At 46.7% G+C, this 22872-nt stretch overlaps 1 protein-coding gene across 1 annotated transcript in view; it reads left to right on the top strand.

Moving 5' to 3' along the window:
- SEZ6L (seizure related 6 homolog like) overlaps window positions 1-22872 on the top strand; it is a 546424-nt gene that overhangs the window by 516411 nt on the left and 7141 nt on the right. Inside the window, exon 17 of the mRNA XM_075830799.1 lies at window positions 3530-3632. Coding sequence (XP_075686914.1) covers window positions 3530-3632 — 103 coding nt within the window. The remainder of the gene's footprint in view (window positions 1-3529; window positions 3633-22872) is intronic.

Below are 22872 nucleotides of genomic sequence, written 5' to 3' on the forward strand. Positions count from 1 at the left end.
AAGTCATTTTGTATTCACATTTGATGATCTAGATTCAGAGACAGAGTGAACAACCTCAATATCTGCAGAGAAATAATTGTGCTATGTAAATGTAATAATATACAGGGTGGGCCATTTATATGGATACACCTAAATAAAATGGGAATGGTTGGTGATATTAACTTCCTGTTTGTGGCACATTAGTATATGGGAGGGGGGAAACTTTTCAAGCTGGGTGTTGACCATGGTGGCCATTTTGAAGTCGGCCATTTTGTATCCAACTTTCGTTTTTTCAATGGGAAGAGGGTCATGTGACACATCAAACTTATCGAGAATTTCACAAGAAAAACAATGGTGTGCTTGTTACAAGTTTCTGACCACTTATAAAATGTGTTCAAAGTGCTGCCCATTGTGTTGGATTGTCAATGCAACCCTCTTCTCCCACTCTTCACACACTGATAGCAACACCGCAGAAGAAATGCCTCCCGATCTGACCCCCTTAGACTTTTATCTTTGGGGTCATCTGAAGGCAATTGTCTATGCTGTGAAGATACGAGATGTGCAGCAACTGAAACTACGGATACTGGAAGCCTGTGCTAGCATTTCTTCTGGGGTGTTGCTATCAGTGTGTGAAGAGTGGGAGAAGAGGGTTGCATTGACAATCCAACACAATGGGCAGCACTTTGAACACATTTTATAAGTGGTCAGAAACTTGTAAATAACTCATGAAAGAATAAAGTAATGTTAAAACCAAGCACACCATTGTTTTTCTTGTGAAATTCTCGATAAGTTTGATGTGTCACATGACCCTCTTCCCATTGAAAAAACTAAAGTTGGATACAAAATGGCCGACTTCAAAATAGCCACCATGGTCAACACCCAGCTTGAAAAGTTTCCCCCCTCCCATATACTAATGTGCCACAAACAGGAAGTTAAAATCACCAACCATTCCCATTTTATTTAGGTGTATCCATATTAATGGCCCACCCTGTATAGAGAAACTGGTGGCTACTAATCTCCTATAAAGCAACACATTTGTATCCATTAATAAGTAGAGGTGCAAAGGTCAGATTAAAATGCCATCTTGTATAGAAGAATTCCTGGAAGCGTGGCGAGTAAACATTGGTGAACGTGTGTAATAACTGTATAATATAAGCAACTAATAATGTGGCACTATAGGTGACTCAGCTGGAAGGGATTTTTTTTTTTCATATCCCCTAAAACACATCCCAAAGTTCACCTTTGTAAGTGATTGAGCACTAAGGGCCACATCTGTCAACAGTGTTGCAAGAATGACACATTACAATGGTAGAGTGAGTTATTTATTTTGGCAACTCATGACATAGTAGACACAATTTTCTTGGCATACAACAGCAATGTCACAGCTGTCAGACATTTCTACCATTATTTCGTGCCAAAACATGCTGGTACTCCATAATATATTTGGCAAGAATATTGTGAGTTAATCTACTAAAGGTATGTTAGCAAGAATTAGAGGACAGATGGAAGGGAGTATGATTGCAGGATCAGACTACACAGAGGTGGTTGTAGTCTGTTACCATGGAGACCCATAGTCTGCATAGGAGCCGAAGACAGAAAATGGTAGGAGATTTTTAATAAAAAACTAAATTTGCAAACGTGCTTCGTTTTCTTTAGATGCATTGTAGCAAATAAGCTGATCACATGTTATCCCACTGTTGGCTTACCCATCGATCAGCATTAATCTTTAGGGGAACATGGCAGCAATGACTGGCCAAATCTTAAAATTTGTCAATGGAGTATAAAGTAATGTAGTCCCTTGCTGGATCTAGTAGTCTTTGTAGAAAGTTTGTGAGCCCCCACAGTTAGAGGTGATCTGGCATTCTCCAATAGCCAACAATACATCCTGTCTTTACAGTGCTACACATGCACATAAGCTCCATTTAGAATACAGTTATAGTATACTAAAATGCTAGTGTTTAATAAGGTCCACATCCAAAATGTTTGTGTCAGCGATTTGAAGAGGGTAATACTTATTTAGCGCATAGTGTTTTAACCTGTGGTACATGGACTTTAATGGGTAGGCACCATGCTTCTGTTGCAGAATTTTGTTTTGGGGAACTTTTACAGGCTAGTTCTGATGTGGGGGCACTGCGGCTAGCACTGTAATGGGGGCAATACCGTTAGCTTTGTTATGGTAGCAATGTAGCTGGCTCTTGTGTCAATGTGGCAGGCTCTATTATGAATGTGCTGTGGCACATGACAAATTGCCATTATACGCACTACATATTTATGTCCTTTTTTCCTATTTCTAAAACTACAATTATAATGTAAGTTATATAGAGAAAATAGCCATCACAAAGTGCAGGAACTAAAATTCAAACTCAAAGGGAAAGAGCACTTTGATGGAAAGATACTCTTTCAAAACATTTTTCACTTATATTTCATCCAACATAAATGAATGGGAGTAGTTTCAATTAGCCAAACCTAGATGAAAGCAATCATCAGAGCTCAGAAATATGATATAAACAATGATATGGTGTCTCGGGGTTATTCACTTTAGAAAAAAAATGGCTTAGGGGTGATCTAATTACAATGTACAAATATATAATTGGACAGTGCAGAGAGCTTTATTATGATCTGATTTTACTCCTAGGCCTGTAACAATGACAAGGAGGCATTCTCTACATCTACAGGAAAAAGGGTTTCACCATCATCACAGACGAGGATTCTTTACTGTGAGAGCAGTGAGTCTATGGAACTCTCTGCCACACGATGTTATGATGGTTGATTCTACGAACAAGTTCAGGAAGGACCTTAATGCCTTTCTTGAAAAATATAATATTACAGGCTTTGAGTGCTAGATTCTGGAGATGGCACGTTTGATCCAGAGATTTATTCTGAATTTCCATACTTGAATTTTCCCCTAATGAGGCAATAGGCATCAACCTATTAGGGTATTTTGCTTTTGCTCTGGATCAACATGGCAGGATTATAGGTTGCACTTGATGGACCTGCGTCTTTTTTCAACCTCATCAGCTATGTAACTATGTCTCTTTAGAACCACAATTGGTGAAAAACTAGCATTTTAAGAACGCATACATTATTACATTTAACATTGCCCATCAAAATTTGATCCCTGAGTATTGTTTTGGGTAGTACTGCAGGACAGCTCCATATATGAACAAACCTTCACCAACCACTACCACCTCAACCCCCATATCCTAAATAATCTACTGACACAAAGTCAAGCCACTAGAAGCTGAATACAGTTCCCTAAGTCTGCTGAGCTTATCTACCAGTCTTCTTCAAGTTTTGGGATGTCATATATTGATGTCATTGGATATAAAAACTTGTATAGATTAAACAATGATTACAGATATTATAGATGAGACTATAAATGTTTGTGCATCTAAAATAAAAATATTACGAACTCTGGGATCTAATATACAATAAACCTAATATAAAAAAAATAGAGCATCGCTGCATCTTATGTAATTCTACGTTATTGCATTTTCTTGTATATTGCACATATCACAGAATTTTCTAATAATCTTTTTTTTTTTTTCAGATGCAGATATTATTCGAGCCTTCGACTTCCTCTTATGTATTCCCACCCATACAGCCAGATAACAGTAGAGACAGAGTTTGACAATCCAATCTATGAGACTGGGGTATGTGTACATCCATGTGTTGAATTTACTTACCAAAACTTTCAGTTACTTTTAAGTATACATGAGGACGTTCCATTACCAGTAAATTCCAAATATTTAGGAAAATTGTAAATCCCCATAGTTGCCCACACCAGAACATATGCAGAATTTACAACACTGGAGTGGAGTGGAGAGACAAGTGCGGTGATGTTAAGCATATTGTAAGGTGATTTTGCAAATACATTAGTAACAATATAAAGGATCAATAGGAAAATACAAAGGATCAATATAAATGAAACAATTTCTTTAGTCAGTCAGGCATTCTGTAGTCTGTAAATCTCAACATCCATGACAAGCAGTTCCAAATTTCAGCAGATTGAGGTAATCTATAAAATATGCTGGTCTCTGGAATTTGCCGGATTATCAGACATTTTCTCATATACAGTATATGTGCATATTGACATGTGAATTTAAGTATGTTTCCACAACATAACATTATATCAAAAATACTAGATGAAATGATGGTTGAAAGGAAAGGTGAGAGCTAGTTTAGCATGGTTCATGGTGTGTAATATTACTCAATTGATTCTTGTCTGCTAAGGCCCCATTCACATCACATTTTTGGCCTACGTCTAACATATACGCCTAGAAAATAATCTGATGTTTACAGATGTGTCCATAGATGTGTAATAAAAATTTCCATGATACCAATTCAATACAATCTCGACTCATCCAGTGAAAAACGTATACATTAAACATATATGATTTTTTAACATTGAAGTGTATAAGCAACGGATGGCTGACAGATGCCTCTGATGGATGGCATTCATCGCCATCCGTCAGCTATTAACTCCCATGTTTGAAAAAACATATAGGCTTAAAGAGGCTCTGTCACCAGATTTTGCAACCCCTATCTGCTATTGCAGCAGATAGGCGCTGCAATGTAGATTACAGTAACGTTTTTATTTTTAAAAAACGAGCATTTTTGGCCAAGTTATGACCATTTTCGTATTTATGCAAATGAGGCTTGCAAAAGTACAACTGGGCGTGTTGAAAAGTAAAAGTACAACTGGGCGTGTATTATGTGCGTACATCGGGCGTGTTTACTACTTTTACTAGCTGGGCGTTGTGTATAGAAGTGTCATCCACTTCTCTTCAGAACGCCCAGCTTCTGGCAGTGCAGACAGCGTGTTCTCCAGAGATCACGCTGTGTCGTCACTCACAGGTCCTCCATCGTGTCAGACGAGCGAGGACACATCGGCACCAGAGGCTACAGATGATTCTGCAGCAGCATCGGCGTTTGCAGGTAAGTCGATGTAGCTACTTACCTGCAAATGCTGATGCTGCTGCAGAATCAACTGTAGCCTCTGGTGCCGACACGATGCAGGACCTGTGAGTGACGTCACAGATCTGCACTGCCAGAAGCTTGGCGTTGTGTAGAGAAGTGGATGATACTTCTCATCAGAACGCCCAGCTAGTAAAAGTAGTAAACACGCCCGATGTACGCACATAATACACGCCCAGTTGTACTTTTACTTTTCAATACGCCCAGTTGTACTTTTGCAAGCCTCATTTGCATAAATACGAAAATGGTCATAACTTGGCCAAAAATGCTCGTTTTTAAAAAATAAAAACGTTACTGTAATCTACATTGCAGCGCCTATCTGCTGCAATAGCAGATAGGGGTTGCAAAATCTGGTGACAGAGCCTCTTTAACATATACTTTTTTTTTTTACTAAATGACTGTGACATGTAGAATTTTTTAACATGGGAGTCTTTCAGTGACAGATAACTGACAAATGAAATCAAACGGAGGCATCCGTCAGAGGTATGCGTTTAAAATTGACATGTTTGTTTAACATCTTGCTCCATACATCTCGGTTTATATCAGATTTAGTGACAAAGTAAGGGAGGACGCATCTGCAGTAGCGTAACTACCGCTGTAGCAGCCATAGCAGCTGCTACGGGGCCCGCCACATTCAATAGTAGCGGTGTCCTTATTGTTGAACACTATGGCAGAGCAGGGAGGCTACAGGTCGTTCGTCGATGACATCACTGGACGATGACTTCACTGGATCACGCCGGCCTATGAAAGGATCCCGTCGGCGATGTGGAGCTCCATTCGTTGCGGGGCCTAGGTGAGTATAATTTTTTGGGTTTAATTTGTTTGTGGGGCACTATCTACAAGGGGTGGGGGGGCTGTATGGCACTGTTTATAAGGGAGAGGTGGGGGGCCAGCAGGGCCGGCCTTAGGTTGGATAGAGGGCCGGCCTTAGGTTGGATGGCGCCCTGTGCGGGATTCTCTATTGCTGCCCTCCACAAACCCAATTAATGAACCACATATATATATATATATATATATATATATATATATAGACACGCACATACTGGAACATATATACTATACATAGAGGCACATATTTAGACATACAGGCAAATATATATATACGGACACACAAACACACACACATGAGGCATGTATACACACATAATGGGTCATATACAAATACATATAGGTAAATATATGGACATACAGGCTGAAATATACCCACACAGGCACATATATACACAGAACAGATAGTTACCTGCAGTCCTATGTAACACCACAGATAACACAGTGATAACTCTCTGAGTACAGATAATGTAGTAGATGTTACCTGCAGTCCTATGTAACACCATAGATGCACAGTGATAGCTCTCTGAATACAGATAATGTAGTAGATGTTACCTGTTGTCCTATTTAACACCACAGATAACACAGAGATAACTCTGAGTACAGATAATGTAGTATATGCACACACACAAATATATACACATACAGATACATATCTAGGCACTTAGACCCACAAATACACACACACCTGTTGTCCTATGTAACACCACAGATAACATAGTGATAACTCTGAGTACAGATAATGTAGTGTTACCTGCAGTCCTATGTAACACCACAGATAACACAGAGTGATAACTCTCTGAGTACAGATAATGTAGTATATGCACACACACAAATATATACACATACAGATACATATCTGGGCACTTACACCAACAAATACACACACACCTGCAGTCCTATGTAACACCACAGATAACACAGAGTGATAACTCTCTGAGACAACCTAACCAAAAACCTCGCACCATAGAAATGGCATGTAGTGGGGTCCCCTATAGCAATAGAACCTAACAACGAACCAGATGGGACATATCCCTTAAAAAAATATTGTACTCAATATAAAAAGCACAAAGAATATCTTTATTAAATATAATGACAAAATAACACAGTAATAGAAAAAGAGAGATAATACAGCATATACGGAGACATATACAGCAGGGTCAGATAGAAAAGACCATGACCAACAGAATCAACCATATACTAATAATCACTCACACGCTCAAATAATATCCAATAATAACACAAGCCCAGGGGTGTGTAATATAAATCCCACATGTAGCAAATAGAAATGAGAAGGTAGCCTGTACAATATCAGAACCTATACAAAAAGGGGGGGGCAGGATAACATGTGGCAGCATGCATATAATGATAATACGTCAGAGCCAGCACAGAAAGGGTGCAGCTAAATCGATATGTATACCATAATACGTATAAAGACAGCGCAGTATAACTAAATAGATATATGTATACTGCTAAATAAGAGTCAGCACAAGAAAAGAGTGTAGCTATTGACGTATATCAAGAGATAGTGTAGCTCAAATAGCTATAGAAAAATGCAGCTGCCATAGTTAGACAATATAGCCCAAAAGTCAGTATAGATTTAGCAAAAGCACAAACACATACCCTGAGACATGTTGAAAGAGCGTGGAGGATCAGAAGATCTGGGTGAACAAGCGCCTCGACGCGCGTTTCGCCCGATAGACCGGCTTCGTCAGGAGGCTAATTTAAAATGGTACTCCAGGGTTATAAATAGAGGACATAAAGTTAGGCTCACCTGTGATGAGCGCAAATCGGCGCTCAGAACACACGCCCAGTGACGCCCACATCACGGGACGCGCCGCGCGTCAGATGGAGAGGACGCCGCATGATGAAAGATCACCATAGCGACGTAAGACGCTAAGCGGCACTCCCGGATGTAGGCCACACTGCGCATGCGCAACCGAGCGTCTGTGCGGACACCACAGGGGAGACAACAGAAAACAAGACTAACACAATAGCAGTTTAGGAGTGGGGAGTAACTACGAGAATGCAATACATTCAACGGAATCTCTGAGTACAGATAATGTAGTAAATGTTACCTGCAGAGAACCCCACATAAACCTGGAGACGGCCCTGATACTTACCCCTCTCCTCCCAGACGTTCCTGCGCTGGGGGCTTCTGTCATCTCTGTTCTGTGAGTGATTACAGCGCTGAAATCACATCGACAGTACATCACCGCCGCAGCTAATTACTGGTCTCAGCTGAACGCCGCTGAGGCTATTAATAGGCTGCAGCTGTGGTGTACGGTCAACATGATGTCACCGCTATATACAAACAGAGAACAGATCTGACGGGAGCCCCCAGCGCAGCAATGCCTGGGAGGAGAGAGGTAAGTATAAGTTCTTTTTTTAATTTTAACTCCTCCTGCTGCTTCAACAAAATGTTTAATTTGCATTCTGGACAACCACTTTAAAGGCTATGTACACCTTTGAAATCGTAAAAATAATCAGTCAGTGTGTTTTGTGCAACTTTCTAAATAAATACTTTTTATTAAAAACAATTTTTACTTTTTGAGATACAGCTGCTTTGTATTCAGTATAAGGAGCAGCCGTATCTAGCGCTAAGAGCTGAATCCGTCAGGTCAGTGGGACTGACGGGTTCAGTGTCAGCAGGTCTTGTGTCTCTGACACGCAGGATCCACCTGTTATCGATCACATCTAAGTTATGAACTGTCGACACCCAGGACCCGCTGACACTGAACCCGTTAGTCCCACTGACCTGACGGACTCAGGTCTCAGCGCTAGATACGGCTGCTCTGTATACAGAATACAAAGCATCTGTATCTCAAAAAGTAAAAATAGTTTAATAAGGCTTCGTTCACATGTGCGTCAGGGCTCCGTTCAGGCGTTCCATCAGAGCTTTCCGTCAGAACGGAACCCTGACTGAATCAATACTGTAGTCGACTGCACTTTTCATTCCGTCAAAATTACAGAACCCTTGCACAATGGAGACAAACAGAAATCATTTGCACTGGATCCGTCACCATTGAAATCAAGGGAGATGCAAATGGGAACCTATGGTTTCCGTTTGTTTCAGTCAGGGCTCCGTTCTGACGGAAATCTCAGATGGAATGCCAGAATGGAGCCCTGACGCAGATGTGAACGAAGCCTTAAATGTAATTACAAAGTTGCACTAAACACACTGATTTTTATAAAAAAAAAAAAAAAAGATTTCAAAGGTGTACATAGCTTTTCACGCACATTTGCCACTTATTGTCCCTTTAGCGTCCTTCTGTTTGGTGGCCCCTTGATGCCCATTTGCCATTTACTGCCCCTGTAGCCTTTAGCATCTTTTCACACAGAAGAACAAACAAGGGGCAACAAAATTGCAAATGGGCATCAAGGGGCACTGAATAGAAAGACATTAAAGGGGCAATAAGTGGCAAATGGGCACCAAGGTGGCACTAAATCCTCTGTCCATTTGCCATTATTGCCCTTTTTAGAACCCCATCAATTCCCCCATTTAAACAAAGTCCAGTCAGTGACTTACCTGCTGGGCTTCTGGCAAACACTGCCTGCTGGAGCTAGAGCCGCCCTGGAGAAAACGTTCCCTTGGTGTCCCCAACAGCCCTGGGAACGCACAGGAAGTGCGGTGTCTCCTCCCTGTCTTGCGTCCTGAATGATGTCATCATGCCTGTCTCGTCATTCAGGAAGCAGGACAGGGTCAGCGGATGAGCGGTGGTCAGGGCGCGGGGCAGCCAGTATTGAGGTCGGTGCAGTAAGTGAGTGGCACCTGACCCACTGGCGCCCCGAGTAGTGGCCGTGACGCAGGGCATGCAAACCCGGTGGTGTGCATGCAGAGGGCGGCGCCCTGTGCGACCACACTGGTCGGGCGTACCTAAGGCCGGCCATGGCTGTATGGCACTGTCTACAAGGGAAGGTGGGGGGCTGTATGTCACTGTCTACAAGGGGGAGGTGGGGGGCACTATCTACAAGGACGAGGTGGGAGCTGTATGGCACTGCCTACAAGGGGGAAGTGGGGGGCACTGTCTACAAGGCAGAGGTGGGGGCACTGTCTACGAGTGGGTGGTGGGGGCTGTATGGCACTATCTACAAGGGGGAGGTGGGGGCACTGTCTACAAAGGGGAGGTGGGGGGTTGTATGGCACTATCTACAAGGGGGAGGTGGCGGTCAGTATCTACAAGGGGGACATGGGGGAACTGTCTACAAGGGGAAAGCAGGGGCTGTATGGCACTATCTACAAGGAGAGGAGGGGGCAGTATCTACAAGTAGGAGGTGGGGCAGTATCTACAAGGGGAGATGGGGGGGCTGTATGGCACTATCTACAAGAGGGAGGTGGGGGGCACTGTCTACAAGTGGGAGGTAGGGAGCTGTATGCCACTGTCTTCAATGGAGAGGAGGGGGCACTGTCTACAAGGAGGAGGTGGGAGCTGTATGGCACTATCTACAAGGGGAAGGGGGAGGGCAGTATCTACAAGTGGGAGGTAAGGGGCACTATCTACAAAGGGGAGGTGGGGGGGCAGTATGGCACTATCTACAAGGGGGAGATGGGGTCAGTATCTAGAAGAGGGAGGTGGGGTAACTGTCTACAAGGAGGAGGTGGAAGGCTGTATGGCACTTTCTACAAGGGGAAGGTGGCGGCAGTATCTACAAAGGGGACGTCAGGGGCATTATCTACAAAGGGAAGGTGGGGGCTATATGGCACTATCTGCAAGAGGGAGGTGGGGGACACTATCTACAGGGGGGCTGTATGGCACTATCTACAAGAGGGAGGTGGGGGCAGTATCTACAAGGAAGGTAGGGGCTGTATGGCACTATCTACGGGGGGAGGTGGGGGACACTTTCTACATGGACGAGATGGGAGGCTGTATGGCACCATCTACAAGGGGGAGGTGGGGGGGACTGTCTAAAAGGGAGGGGTGGGGCTGTATGGCTCTATCTACAAGGGGAAAGTGGAGGGCAGTATCTACAAGTGAGAGGTGGGGGGCACTATCTACAAGGGGGATGTGGGGGCTGTATGTCACTATCTACAAGGTTGGAGGTGGTGGACACTATCTACAAGGGGGGCTGTATAGCACTGTCTACAAGGGGAGGGGGAACTATATACAGGGGGGTTGTGTGGCATTATCTACAAGGGGGTTGTGACACTATCTACAGGGGGGGCTGTATGGCACTATCTACAGGGGGCTGTATTGCACAATTTACAGGGGGGCGCTATCTACAAAGGGGTATGTGTGTGGCACCGAGGGGATGGAGGGGCCCTGTCAAAAGTTTGCTATGGGGCCCAGTCTTTTCCAGTTACGCCCCTGCACGTCTGTATGTTAAACATAGGCTGTGATGATTGCCTAACAGTGGCATTCGTCACCCATAGACTAATATGGAATAAATTTAATGTTTCCGTCATGACCTTTTCATGACATATGTTTTAAAAGGATGCCATAATAGCCTATGTGTGCCAGATACCACTCTTATGCATCTGTCACAGGTATCCGACATCAATAGGCTATAATGGCATCTGTTTAACAGACAGTTAGGTCCAGAATTATCTGAACAGTGACACAATTTTCATGATTTGGGATCTGCATGCCACCTCATTGATTCGAAATGAAAAACAACTGAGTTGCAATTGAAGTGTAGAATTTCAGGTTTAATTCAAGGGGTTAAACAAAAATATCCTGTGAAATGTTTATGAATTGCAACCATTTTTCTACACAGCTTCCTCTTTTCCGGGGCTCAAAAGTAATTGGACAAATTAACATTACAATAAAAAAAATGTTTTTTTTTAATACTTTGTAGAGAATCATTTGCAGGCAATGACTTCCTGAAGTCTGGAACCCATGGACATCACCAAACGCTTTGTCTCCTCCTTTATGATGCTTTGCCAGTCCTTTACTGCAGCTGTCTTCAGTTGTTGCTTGTTTGTGGGTCTTTCTGCCTTAAATTTTATCTTAAGCAAATGAAATTGTCATGTTGGGTACGTAGACCCACTATGCCGTACCGCCTTGGCGGTATGGCAGCTGGCCAACAGGGCGCAGGTAACAGTCTATAGTTCGTATAGGGTACCTGTGGCAGCTCGGACAGTAGCATGGCAGGCTCGGCTGGGACTAGGCAGCAGGCAGACGTCAGGCGTGGTGTAGCAGGACAGGCGTGACATGCAGAACAGCACGACTACAGCTTAGCACGGCACTTGACCAGGATAGCACGGGATACAGGATACAGGTACGGGAAACACTGGGAACTGGAAGACACTATTTGCATAGACAAACTTTGGGCACGACAATGACGCTCAGGCATGGGAGGAAGGGGCTGGGCCCTTCTTATAGCCCATTGTGCTCTGGGACCAATCAGCTCAATCTCCCACCTGTGTGTGCTTTGGCTTTTTAAGTCTAGACTGAGCTCGCGAGTGCACCCTGGTGGTCACTGTGGAACAGGACGGCCGTATGTGCAGACATCTCTGATGAGAAGGGTGCCAACTGGATGGAGTATCCCCCTCTTATGCCCCCTCCTCTTGGGACCAGAACGAGAGAGAAAACTCTTAATTGAGATTCTCTTCTGGCTCCCAGGACCTCTCTTCTGGACCAAACTCCTTCCAATCTACTAAATAAAAGGTTCTTTCTCTTACTTTTTTAATGTCCAGGACTCCTTAACCTCGAAGGTGTCTGAAGGACCGCTGGAGGCAACCGCAGGTCTAGGAGTCTTGGTAAAGGGGTTCAGAACCACCAGCTTCAAGAGGGAGACATGGAAGGAGCTGGGGATCTTGAGGGTAGGAGGCAGACGAAGCTTGTAGGTGACAGGGTTGATCTGCTGTAGGATCTCGAAGGGTCCGAGGAACCTGGGAGTAAATTTATATGATGGCACCCTCAGTCGAATATTCCTTGAGGACAGCCAGACCTTTGTGCCAGGGAGAAACTGAGGAGGTTCTCTTCTCCTTGTGTCCGCCTTCCGTTTCATGTGGTCAACCGCCAGTAGGATGGAGGATCGAGTCTGCTGCCAGATTTGCAGAAAGTCCCTAAAAGCAGTGTCATTGTAAAGGATCTGCCAGACACAGCTTCTGTGTCAACGCCCGTGGTTAATCAGTCTGCATCTGCTCCTAGGTCTGATAGAGTGACTCTATCTGCTACCACTCAGGCTAGTAGGCTGAGGAGTGGGAGAGCCTATCACAGCCTGGCCAGACGGTTCTAGCTCCCGCCCTCGGTCTATGTATACCTTCATTTGCTTCTTGTCTTTGCCTGTGATTCTCTCTTGTTTCCTGGCTCTGCTGTTCCAGCTATTACTATTGACCTCAGCTTAATTTTGACCCTGGCTTTACTGACTACGCTCCTGTTCTGCGTTTGGTACCTCGTACACTCCTGGTTTGACTCAGCTCGTTCACTACTCTTGTTGCTCACGGTGTTGCCGTGGGCAACTGCCCCATTTCCCTTAGCTTCTGTGTACCCTTGTCTGTTTGTCTCTCGTGCACGTATTGAGCGTAGGGACCGTCGCCCAGTTGTACCACGTCGCCTAGGACGGGTCGTGCAAGTAGGCAGGGACTGAGTGGCGGGTAGATTAGGGCTCACCTGTCTGTCTCCTTACCCCGTCATTATAGTGAGCTGCTGGTACCTCGGACGTATCAGGCACTGGGAGAGAAATTTGTGGGTGTTAGCCATAGACAATAAAGAACGGTGTATTCCTTGTGGACTCGCTGGTGTGATTATTGTATGAGAATTCAGCCCACGGGAGCAACTGCACCCAGTCATCATGCTGCTTGGAGATGAAGTGGCGTAGGTAGTTCTCTAAGATCTGATTGATCCTCTCGACCTGACCATTGGACTGCAGATGGTAGGCCGAGGAAAAGTCCAACTTTACACCGAGGAGTCCACAGAAGGCTCTCCAGAACTTCGAGGTGAACTGAACCCCCCGATCAGACACAATATGCTGCGGAAAGCCATGCAGGCGGAAGATGTGTTGGATGAAAAGCTTTGCCAGTTGAGGAGCAGAAGGAAGACCGGTCAGAGGAACTAAGTGGGCCATCTTCAAAAATCGATCCACCACCACCCAGACAGTACAGCATCCAGCAGAGAGAGGCAGGTCAGTGATAAAGTCCATAGCTATATGCTGCCAGGGAGCATCAGGCACAGGCAATGGCTGGAGCCGGCAGCAGGACTGGAGTGAGTGACCTTGTTAGCTGCACACACTGAGGAGGAAGAAAGAAAGTCCATAATGTCCTTGGGCAGCGTGGGCCACCAGAAATGACGGCCAATCAGATCTTGGGTCTTACAGGTCCCCGCGTGACCTGTCAGTCTAGAGGAGTGTCCCCAGCGGAGGCTTCTCCCTCAGTTAGCCAGGCGCACAAATGTCCTCCATGGAGGAATATCCCCAACTTGCAGGGGGTTGACAGAGCAAGACTGTCACGATGCGAGGTGTGAACCCACTGGGCCGTACCGCGTAGCGGGATGGCAGCTGGCCAAACCGGTAAGTACACAGTTCGATAGTTCAGCGAGAGTACCTGAGGCAATCGTAGGCAGTGGCGAGGCAGGCACGTCCAGGACGAGGCGGCGGGAAGTCGTCCGGTGAGGCGTAGCAGGTCAGCGTAGGCTGTAGCACAGCACAGCAAGTAGCACAGCACGGCAATATCACTAGGTAGCACGGAAACAGGATACAGGATACGGGATACAGGAGCAAGGTACACTGGGAGGCTGGAAGACACTGGGAGACCATAAGCAAGACAAACAATGGAAAACTAACAACGCTCTGCCAAAGGGCAAGAGGGCAGATTTACTGCAAAAACGCGCGCACTGGCCCATTAAGGCCATGCACACGTGGGCGCGCGTGCGCGCCGGAGACACTCAGAATCCGGAAGTGAGTGCCAGCGCCTGACTTGGGGATGACACTGCAGGGAGGTAAGCTGTCCATGGCCACGGCCGTCGAGGTTAACGACTGAACGACGGGCCGTGGCCATAGACGTTACAGTATCCCCCCTCTTACGCCCCCTCTTCTTGGGACCAGAGCGAGAGAGAAATTTCCTCACGAGGACAGGAGCATCGATGTTCTCCTCTGGCTCCCAAGACCTCTCTTCTGGACTGAACCCCCTCCAGTCCACCAAATAAAATGTTCTTCCTCCCACCTTCTTGGTAGCCAGAATCTCCTTTACCTCGAAAGTCCCTGATGAGCTGCCAGGGGCCACTATGGAACTAGGAGTCCTGGAGTAGTGGTTCAGGACCACAGGTTTTAGCAGGGAGACGTGAAAGGAGTTAGGAATCCTGAGGGTAGGGGGGAGCCGCAGCTTGTAGGATACCGGGTTGATCTGTAGCAGGATTTCGAAGGGCCTGAGGAACCTCGGGGGAAATTTGCATGACGGCACCTTCAGCCGGATATTCCTAGAAGACAGCCAGACTTTAGTCCCTGGAAGGAACTGCGGAGGCACCCGTCTTCTTGTATCTGCCTTTCTCTTCATGCGGTCCACCGCCAAAAGGATAGAAGATCGGGTCTGTTGCCATATCTGTAGAAAGTCCCTGAAGGTGGAATCGGCTGCAGGCACCTGGGACATTGTAGAAACAGGAAGAGGTATACGAGGATGTTGACCGTAGACGATGAAAAATGGACTGGAGGTGGTCGACTCACTGTTGTGGTTGTTATAGGAGAACTCTGCCCACGGGAGCAACTGCACCCAATCATCATGGCGCCTGGACACAAAGTGACGTAGGTAGTTCTCCATAATCTGGTTAACTCTCTCGACTTGCCCATTGGACTGGGGATGATAGGCCGAAGAGAAGTCCAATTTCACACCAAGGAGCCCGCAGAGTGCTCTCCAAAACTTTGAGGTGAACTGGACACCTCTGTCCGAGACAATATGCAGGGCAAGCCGTGCAGACGGAAGATGTGCTGTATGAAGAGGTCAGCCAATAGCGTAGCAGACGGCAGAGCGGTCAATGGAATGAAGTGAGCCATCTTGGAAAATCGATCCAACACCACCCAGATCACACTGCAACTTGAAGAAGAAGGAAGATCCGTGACAAAGTCCATAGCGACAGGTTGCCAGGGGGCAACGAGCACAGGCAGTGGTTGGAGCAGGCCAGCAGGTCTGGAGTGAGCAACTTTATTTGCTGCACAGACTGTGCAAGAGGAGACAAAGTCCATGACATCTTTGGGCAGCGTGGGCCACCAGAACTGACGGGTGATTAGATCTTGGGTCTTACGAGCACCCGCGTGACCTGCCAGCTTAGAACTGTGACCCCAGCTAAGAATTCTTCCTCGGTCAACCAGACGCACAAAAGTCCTACCCGGAGGAATGTCTCTAACTTGCAGGGGATTCACAGAGAAGATGCAGGATGGGTCAATGATATTCTGTGGAGACTCCATGGCGTCTTCGGTCTCAAAAGATCTAGACAAGGCGTCGGCCCTCACATTCTTGTCGGCGGGACGGTAGTGAAGTTCGAACCGGAACCGGGCAAAGAACAACAACCACCTGGCTTGACGAGGATTCAACCGCTGGGCCGTCTGTAGGTAGGTCAAATTCTTGTGATCCGTGAAGATCAGGATAGGATTAACCGCGCCTTCCAGTAGGTGTCTCCACTCCTGCAGAGCCAGTTTGATGGCCAGTAGCTCCCGGTCCCCAATCGAGTAGTTATGCTCTGCGGAAGAAAACAGCTTGGAATAGTAGCCACATACCACAGCCTTGCCTTTCGATCTTTTCTGGAACAACAGTGCACCAGCACCCACCGAGGAAGCGTCCACCTCTAATGAAAACTGTAAGGATACATCCGGATGGTGCAGAATGGAGGCAGATGTGAAGGCTTTCTTTAAGGATTCAAATGCGGCTTCAGCCTCCGGGGTCCACATCTTGGCATTCATACCTTTCTTAGTGAGGGTGGAGATAGGGGCTGTCAAAGATGAGAAGTTGGGGATGAAGAGTCGGTAGAAGTTGGCGAATCCTAGGAAGCGTTGCGTAGCCACTCCAGGGCGGCCTTTACCTTCTGGGGGTCCATCTTGAGGCCCTGATCGGAGATGATATAGCCCAGGAAGGATAGAGACTTCTTCTCAAACACACACTTTTCCAACTTGGCGTAAAGTCGATTCTCTCTTAGACGGAGCAACACCTGGCGGACATGACTTTGATGAGTTACTGGATCTGGGGAAAAAATCAGAATGTCATCGAGATACACCACAACACAAACATAAAGGAGATCACGAAAAATGTCACTGACAAATTCTTGAAATACTGCGGGGGCGTTACACAGGCCGAAGGGCATAACTAAGTATTCGTAATGCCCATCACGAGTATTAAAGGCAGTCTTCCAGGATTTCGAAGGGACCAAGGAACACTCAGAATCCGGAAGTGAGTGCCGGCACCAGACTGGGGGACGACGCTGGAGGGAGGTAAGCTGTCCATGGCCACGGCCGTCGAGGTTAACGACCGAACGACGGGCCGTGGCCATAGACGTTACAATGACGGATCAATAATGTTCTATGAAACTTCCATGGTGTCTTCTGTCTCGAAAGACCTGGACAAGGCATCGGTCCTCACATTTTTGTCAGCCAGGCGATAATGGAGCTCAAACTGGAACCTGGTAAAGAACAGCGATCACCTGGCCTGACGAGGATACAGCCGTTGGGCCGTCTAGAGATAGGTGTGATTCTTGTGGTCCGTAAAAATTAGGATGGGATGAGCTGCGCCCTCTAGTAGATGTCTCCACTCCCCTAGAGCCAATTTGATGGCCAGTAACTCACAATCCCCAATCGAGTAGTTGCATTCTGTGGAAGAGAAGAGCTTAGAGAAATATCCATATACCATTGACTTACCCTTGGAACCTCTCTGAAACAGTAGTGCACCAGCACCAACAGAGGAGGCGTCCACCTCCAACGAGAACTGTAGAGAAACATCTGGATGATGGAGGATAGAGGCTGACGTGAAGGCACTCTTCAGGCTATTGAATGCGGACTCTGCCTCAGGAGTCCACACCTTGGCGTTTATGCCCTTCTTGGTGAGGTTAGATATAGGAGATGTCAGTGAGGAGAAGTTTGGGATGAACTGTCTGTAAAAATTGGCGAATCCCAGAAAGCACTGCATGGCCCTCAAGCCTTGAATGTGTGGCCATTCCAGGACGGACTTTACTTTTTCAGGATCCATCTCGAGACCTCGATTCGAGACGATGTAGCCCAGGAAGGATAGAGCATCTCTCTCAAACACGCACTTCTCCAACTTGGCGTACAGACGATTCTCCCTTAACCGCAGCAAAACTTTACGGACATGTCTCTGATGAGTCATAGGATCTGGGAAAAAAAACAAGATGTCATCAAGATAGACTACTAGACAAACATAGAGGCGGTCACGGAAGATGTCATTAACGAACTTCTGGAAGACCATGAGAGCATTACACAGGCCAAAGGGCATTACTAGATATTCATAGTGTCCATCACGGGTGTTAAATGCAGTCTTCCATTCATCACCCCGGCGAATCTGGATTAGGCTGTAAACCCCACGCAGATCCAGTTTGGAAAAAATCTTGGCACCACGTATACAATCAAGTAGTTCTGAGATCAATGGCAACGGATACTTATTTTTCACCGTGATCTGGTTGAGACCCCGGTAGTCGATACAGGGATGCAGGGAACTATCCTTTTTCTTGACAAAGAAGAACCCGGCTCCTACTGGGGAGGAAGATTTCCGTATGAAGCCCCGCTCCAAGTTCTCTTTAACATAAGCGGAAATGGACAGAGTCTCTGGTAAGGAGAGAGGATATACCCTACCACGGGGAAGGGATGCACCAGGAATCAGCTCGATAGGACAGTCATACGCCCGGTGTGGTTCTCCACCTCCCTCTTGCTAAAGACGTCCAAAAATTCAGCATAATGACCAGGCAAACCTGCCAATGACTGAGGCAGAGGAGGCTGAACCGAACGAATCTGTCCCAGGCAACGGTTGTGACACTCTCCAGAGTTCCAGTCCACGACTGGGGCGTGTAATCAGAGCCAAGGCTGGCCCAGCTGCACGGAGTTAATGGCCTTGGACAAGACAAAGAACGATAGAAGTTCAGAGTGGAGAGCTCCCACTTGGAGCCTCAGCGGCTTAGTCACAGCTATAACTGGGTCTGGCAGAGGTAGTCCATTTACAGATGCAACTGTCAAGGGCATCTCAAGAGGGGTAGTGGGTAATTGAAGAAGATCCACCAGGTGTCTACAAATTAAATTAGCAGCGGATCAAGAGTCCAGATAGGCAGAGACCCGACGCGTTTTCTCACCGGACACTATGGTCACGGGTATGGACAATTTAGACGGAAGTCCTTTTTTACCCAAGGTTGTCTCTCCTAGCAACCCTAGGCTTTGGGACTTTTGGGGACACAGTCGCACAAGATGGCCTCCGAGGCCGCAATATAGACAGAGTCCCGAAGTGCGTCTGCGTTGTTTCTCCTGGGTGGATAGCTTACACTGGTCCATCCTCACAGACTCCTTAGTAGGATTGGCACCTGAGGACAGCAGAGGTTGCTGCAAGGGTGGAACCGGACTAGGAAGGCCTCCCTCCCGACGAGCTTCTTGGAGCCATTCTCGGATCCTCATATCAATCCGGGCAGACAAAAGGATGAGGTCATCCAGGGTAGACGGTAGATCTCTAGCGGCAAGTTCGTCCTTAATCTTAGGAGACAGTCCCTGCCAGAATGTAGCCACCAGGGCCTCATTGTTCCACAACAGTTCTCCCGCCAGGGTGCGGAAGTGGATGGCATACTCCCTCACGGAGGTGTCTCCTTGGCGTAGGTTAATAAAAGAGGTCGCTGCAGATGAGACCCATCCAGGCTCCTCAAACACCATGCGAAAAGTCTGGTGGAAGCCCTGGAAGTCACGGGTCTCTGGTCCTTGTTTCTCCCAGATAGGGTTCACCCATGCAAGAGCCTTGCCAGTGAGGAGAGAGATGATAAAAGCGACCCTGGCGCCATCAGACGAAAATTTCCTATCATACAGGCTGAAGTGCATCTGGCACTGATTCAGGAATCCACGTGGCAAAAAAACACGCGGGTCAACACTGACAAGAGGTGTAGTCTGAGGATCAACAGTGCCATGAGGTGTAGTAGGAGGAACAGCAGCTTGTGCCTCCTGCCGACGTGCAAGAATGTTCAACGGAGGAGTTGGTCCTGTCGAGACCGGAGGTCTAGCATATCCGCTCGCATCTCTTGAGACGTCGTCATAGTCTTGAATCGACCAGCGGGGTCCATGGCCTGAGCGTACTGTCACGAAGTGTCTGTGGACCCACTGAGCCGTACCGCCTTGGCGGTAAGGCAGCTGGCCAACAGGGCACAGGTGAATGTCTATAGTATGTATAGGTACCAGGATTTGAAATTTCTGGGCCCCATACAGCCAAGATGTCTGCCCCCCCCCCCCTCCATTACCGGGGGTGGGCAACGGAAATTGTGGCACTCACATTTGTAGTTATACGCATTAACTGATTTTGGTGCTGATATCAATTACAGTGAAGGAAGCCAACCATGGAGCAGGCAGTAACCGGTTAATGCTCGGGATTTTGATCTATTTAGCTAAAATGTATCCGACAGTTTGGCATACGTCGCCTGGGGAATGGCCCAGGGGAAACTACTGAAGTCACTGTCCATGAACAGGGCTGGAGCCTTCTCCTAGCGCTCTGCCCAGGGACTCTGGCGCTTTTCCTGATGTCCATATACGTAAAGTGACGTCCGAAGCTTTGCAAAGCCTAAGTACACGGCTGCAGCGTCGGCAATACTCTGGCCAGGGATTTCGGCCCTGGAGAATCCCCTGATGTCACTTTACATATATGGACAGTGATGTCAGGAGCACTCGTGATGCTGCCTGGGGACTCCGGAATAGCAAAGTCTACTACGCTATTTCATCCTTCAAAAATAAGGTAAACCGACGTATACCAGCCCGACGGTGGCTAAAAGGAGATAATGGAGCCCTGTGAATTATCGTCTACGTTGTTTATACTGTAAGGTAGGAGATTTCCTGACGTACACGATAAACTTAGGGCAACAGCATGATGTGAAGGGGCCTAGTAAGGATGTAAGCAGCACTAAGGCTGGGTTCACACGTGGCGGAATTTCACTTAAATTCCGCTGCGGACACTCCGCAGCGTTAATCCGCAGCGGAGCCGTTTGTCCATTGACTTTCACTTTAATTTAGCAGTGTTCGTTTAGACGATGCGTAAAATTCCGCTGCGGAGCATAGGCTGCGGAGCGGAATTTGGTGTCCGCAGCATGCTCTGTCTGTTGCGGAGCAGTGGCGGACTCATGGCGGAATTTCTCCATTGACTTCAATGGAGATTCTAATTTCCGCAATGAAGTCCGCAGCTGTCATGCACATGTTATGTGTGCTGCGGAAGCGTCTTGCTTTTTTAACTTGACATTTCTTCATTCTGGCTGGACCTATGTATTTCTAGGTCTACAGCCAGACTGAGGAAGTCAATGGGGCTCCCGTAATGACGGGAGCGTTGCTAGGAGACGTCTGTAAATAGTCACTGTCCAGGGTGCTGAAAGAGTTAAGCGATCGGCAGTAACTGTTTCTGCACCCGGGACAGTGACTACCGATCACAATATAGAGCAACCTGTCAAAAAAATAGAAGTTCATACTTACCGAGAACTCCCTGCTTCTGTCTCCAGTCCGGCCTCCCAGGATGACGTTTCAGTCTAAGTGACGGCTGCAGCCAATCACAGGCCAAGCACAGGCTGCAGCGGTCACATGGACTGGCGCGTCATCCAGGGAGGTCGGGCTGGATGCCGAAAGAGGGACGCGTCACCAAGACAACGGCCGGTAAGTATGAAATTCGTTTACTTTCACTAGGGAAAGTGCTGTCCCTTCTCTCTATCCTGCACTGATAGAGAGAAGGGAAGTACTTTTACCGCAGTCCGCAGCAGCTAGTCCGCATCAATTTTCTGCACATTTTGTGCAGATCCGCAGCAGAATCTGCAACGCAGATTCTGAGCGGCATTGATGCGGACAGTTGCGGAGGAAATCCGCCACGTGTGGTCATGCCCTAATGCTCCATTCTTACATTGCCATTAAAATTCAATGTGATTTTCCACAGCAAAAATCTGAGGCTTTCCCTTTGATTCCTAGCGCAGATGCTACAAGTGTTGATTTCAACGGAAGGCGAAGGCGTTTTTTCCCGCGAGCGGAAAAAACGCCCGCGAGAGAAAGAAGCGACATGCCCTTTCTTCAGGCATTTCCGTCTCTGGCCTCCCATTGACATCAATGGGAGGCAGAGAAAGCCTGAAGGAATTTCAAGGCAGATTTTTCTGCCTGCAAAATACTGTGTGAACAGGGCCTAAGTCCCATTGTCATTCAAAGTTGCGCATCCTTGGGTTTTCCATGTAATATAAGTCGCATGCTACTTATTGCTGTGGCGGATTTCTTTTCATGGTGCGGACAAAAATACACGTGGAAAATTTTTCACAGCATGTGAACTGGGTGGCGGAAACCTCATATGCATGGGATGTAGAATCATCGGCATCTCATCAGAATCCGTATCAAATCCAACATGTGTGAACAAGGCCTTGGGGTGAAAAAAAACTCTGTTAGGCCAAATGCACATTATACTTATTACGTGCAAATTTGTCGCGGGTATTTTCGTGCGGCAAATCCGCAGTGTGATACAGTGCCAGCAAAGTAAATGAGATCAATAAATCTCTTCTACATGTCGCATTTTCTGCACAAAAATTGACCTGCAGTGCGTATTTGAAAATATGATACATGTCACTTTATCTTGCGTTTCCACTTGCGAGTTGTTTCTGACTAGTTTAAAATAAATAAATAAATCTGCAGAATAAACCTGCACCTATTTCCGCATCAAAATGTAAAAACCGCACCTAAAAACGTATCAAAAAACGCACTATAAGGGTATGTTCACACGTAGTCAACAAAAACGTCTGAAAATCCAGAGCTGTTTTCAAGGGAAAACAGACCCTGCTTTTCAGACGTTTTTTTACCAACTCGCATTTTTCGCTGCGTTTTCACGCCGTTTTTGCGGCGTTTTTTACGTCCGTTTTTGGAGCTGTTTTCATTGGAGTCTATGAGAAAACAGCTCCAAAAACGTCCAAAGAAGTGTCCTGCACTTCTTTTGACGAGGCTGTATTTTTACGCGTCGTCGTTTGA

Source organism: Rhinoderma darwinii, chromosome 1, assembly GCF_050947455.1.
Source record: "Rhinoderma darwinii isolate aRhiDar2 chromosome 1, aRhiDar2.hap1, whole genome shotgun sequence".
Taxonomy (NCBI): domain Eukaryota; kingdom Metazoa; phylum Chordata; class Amphibia; order Anura; family Rhinodermatidae; genus Rhinoderma; species Rhinoderma darwinii.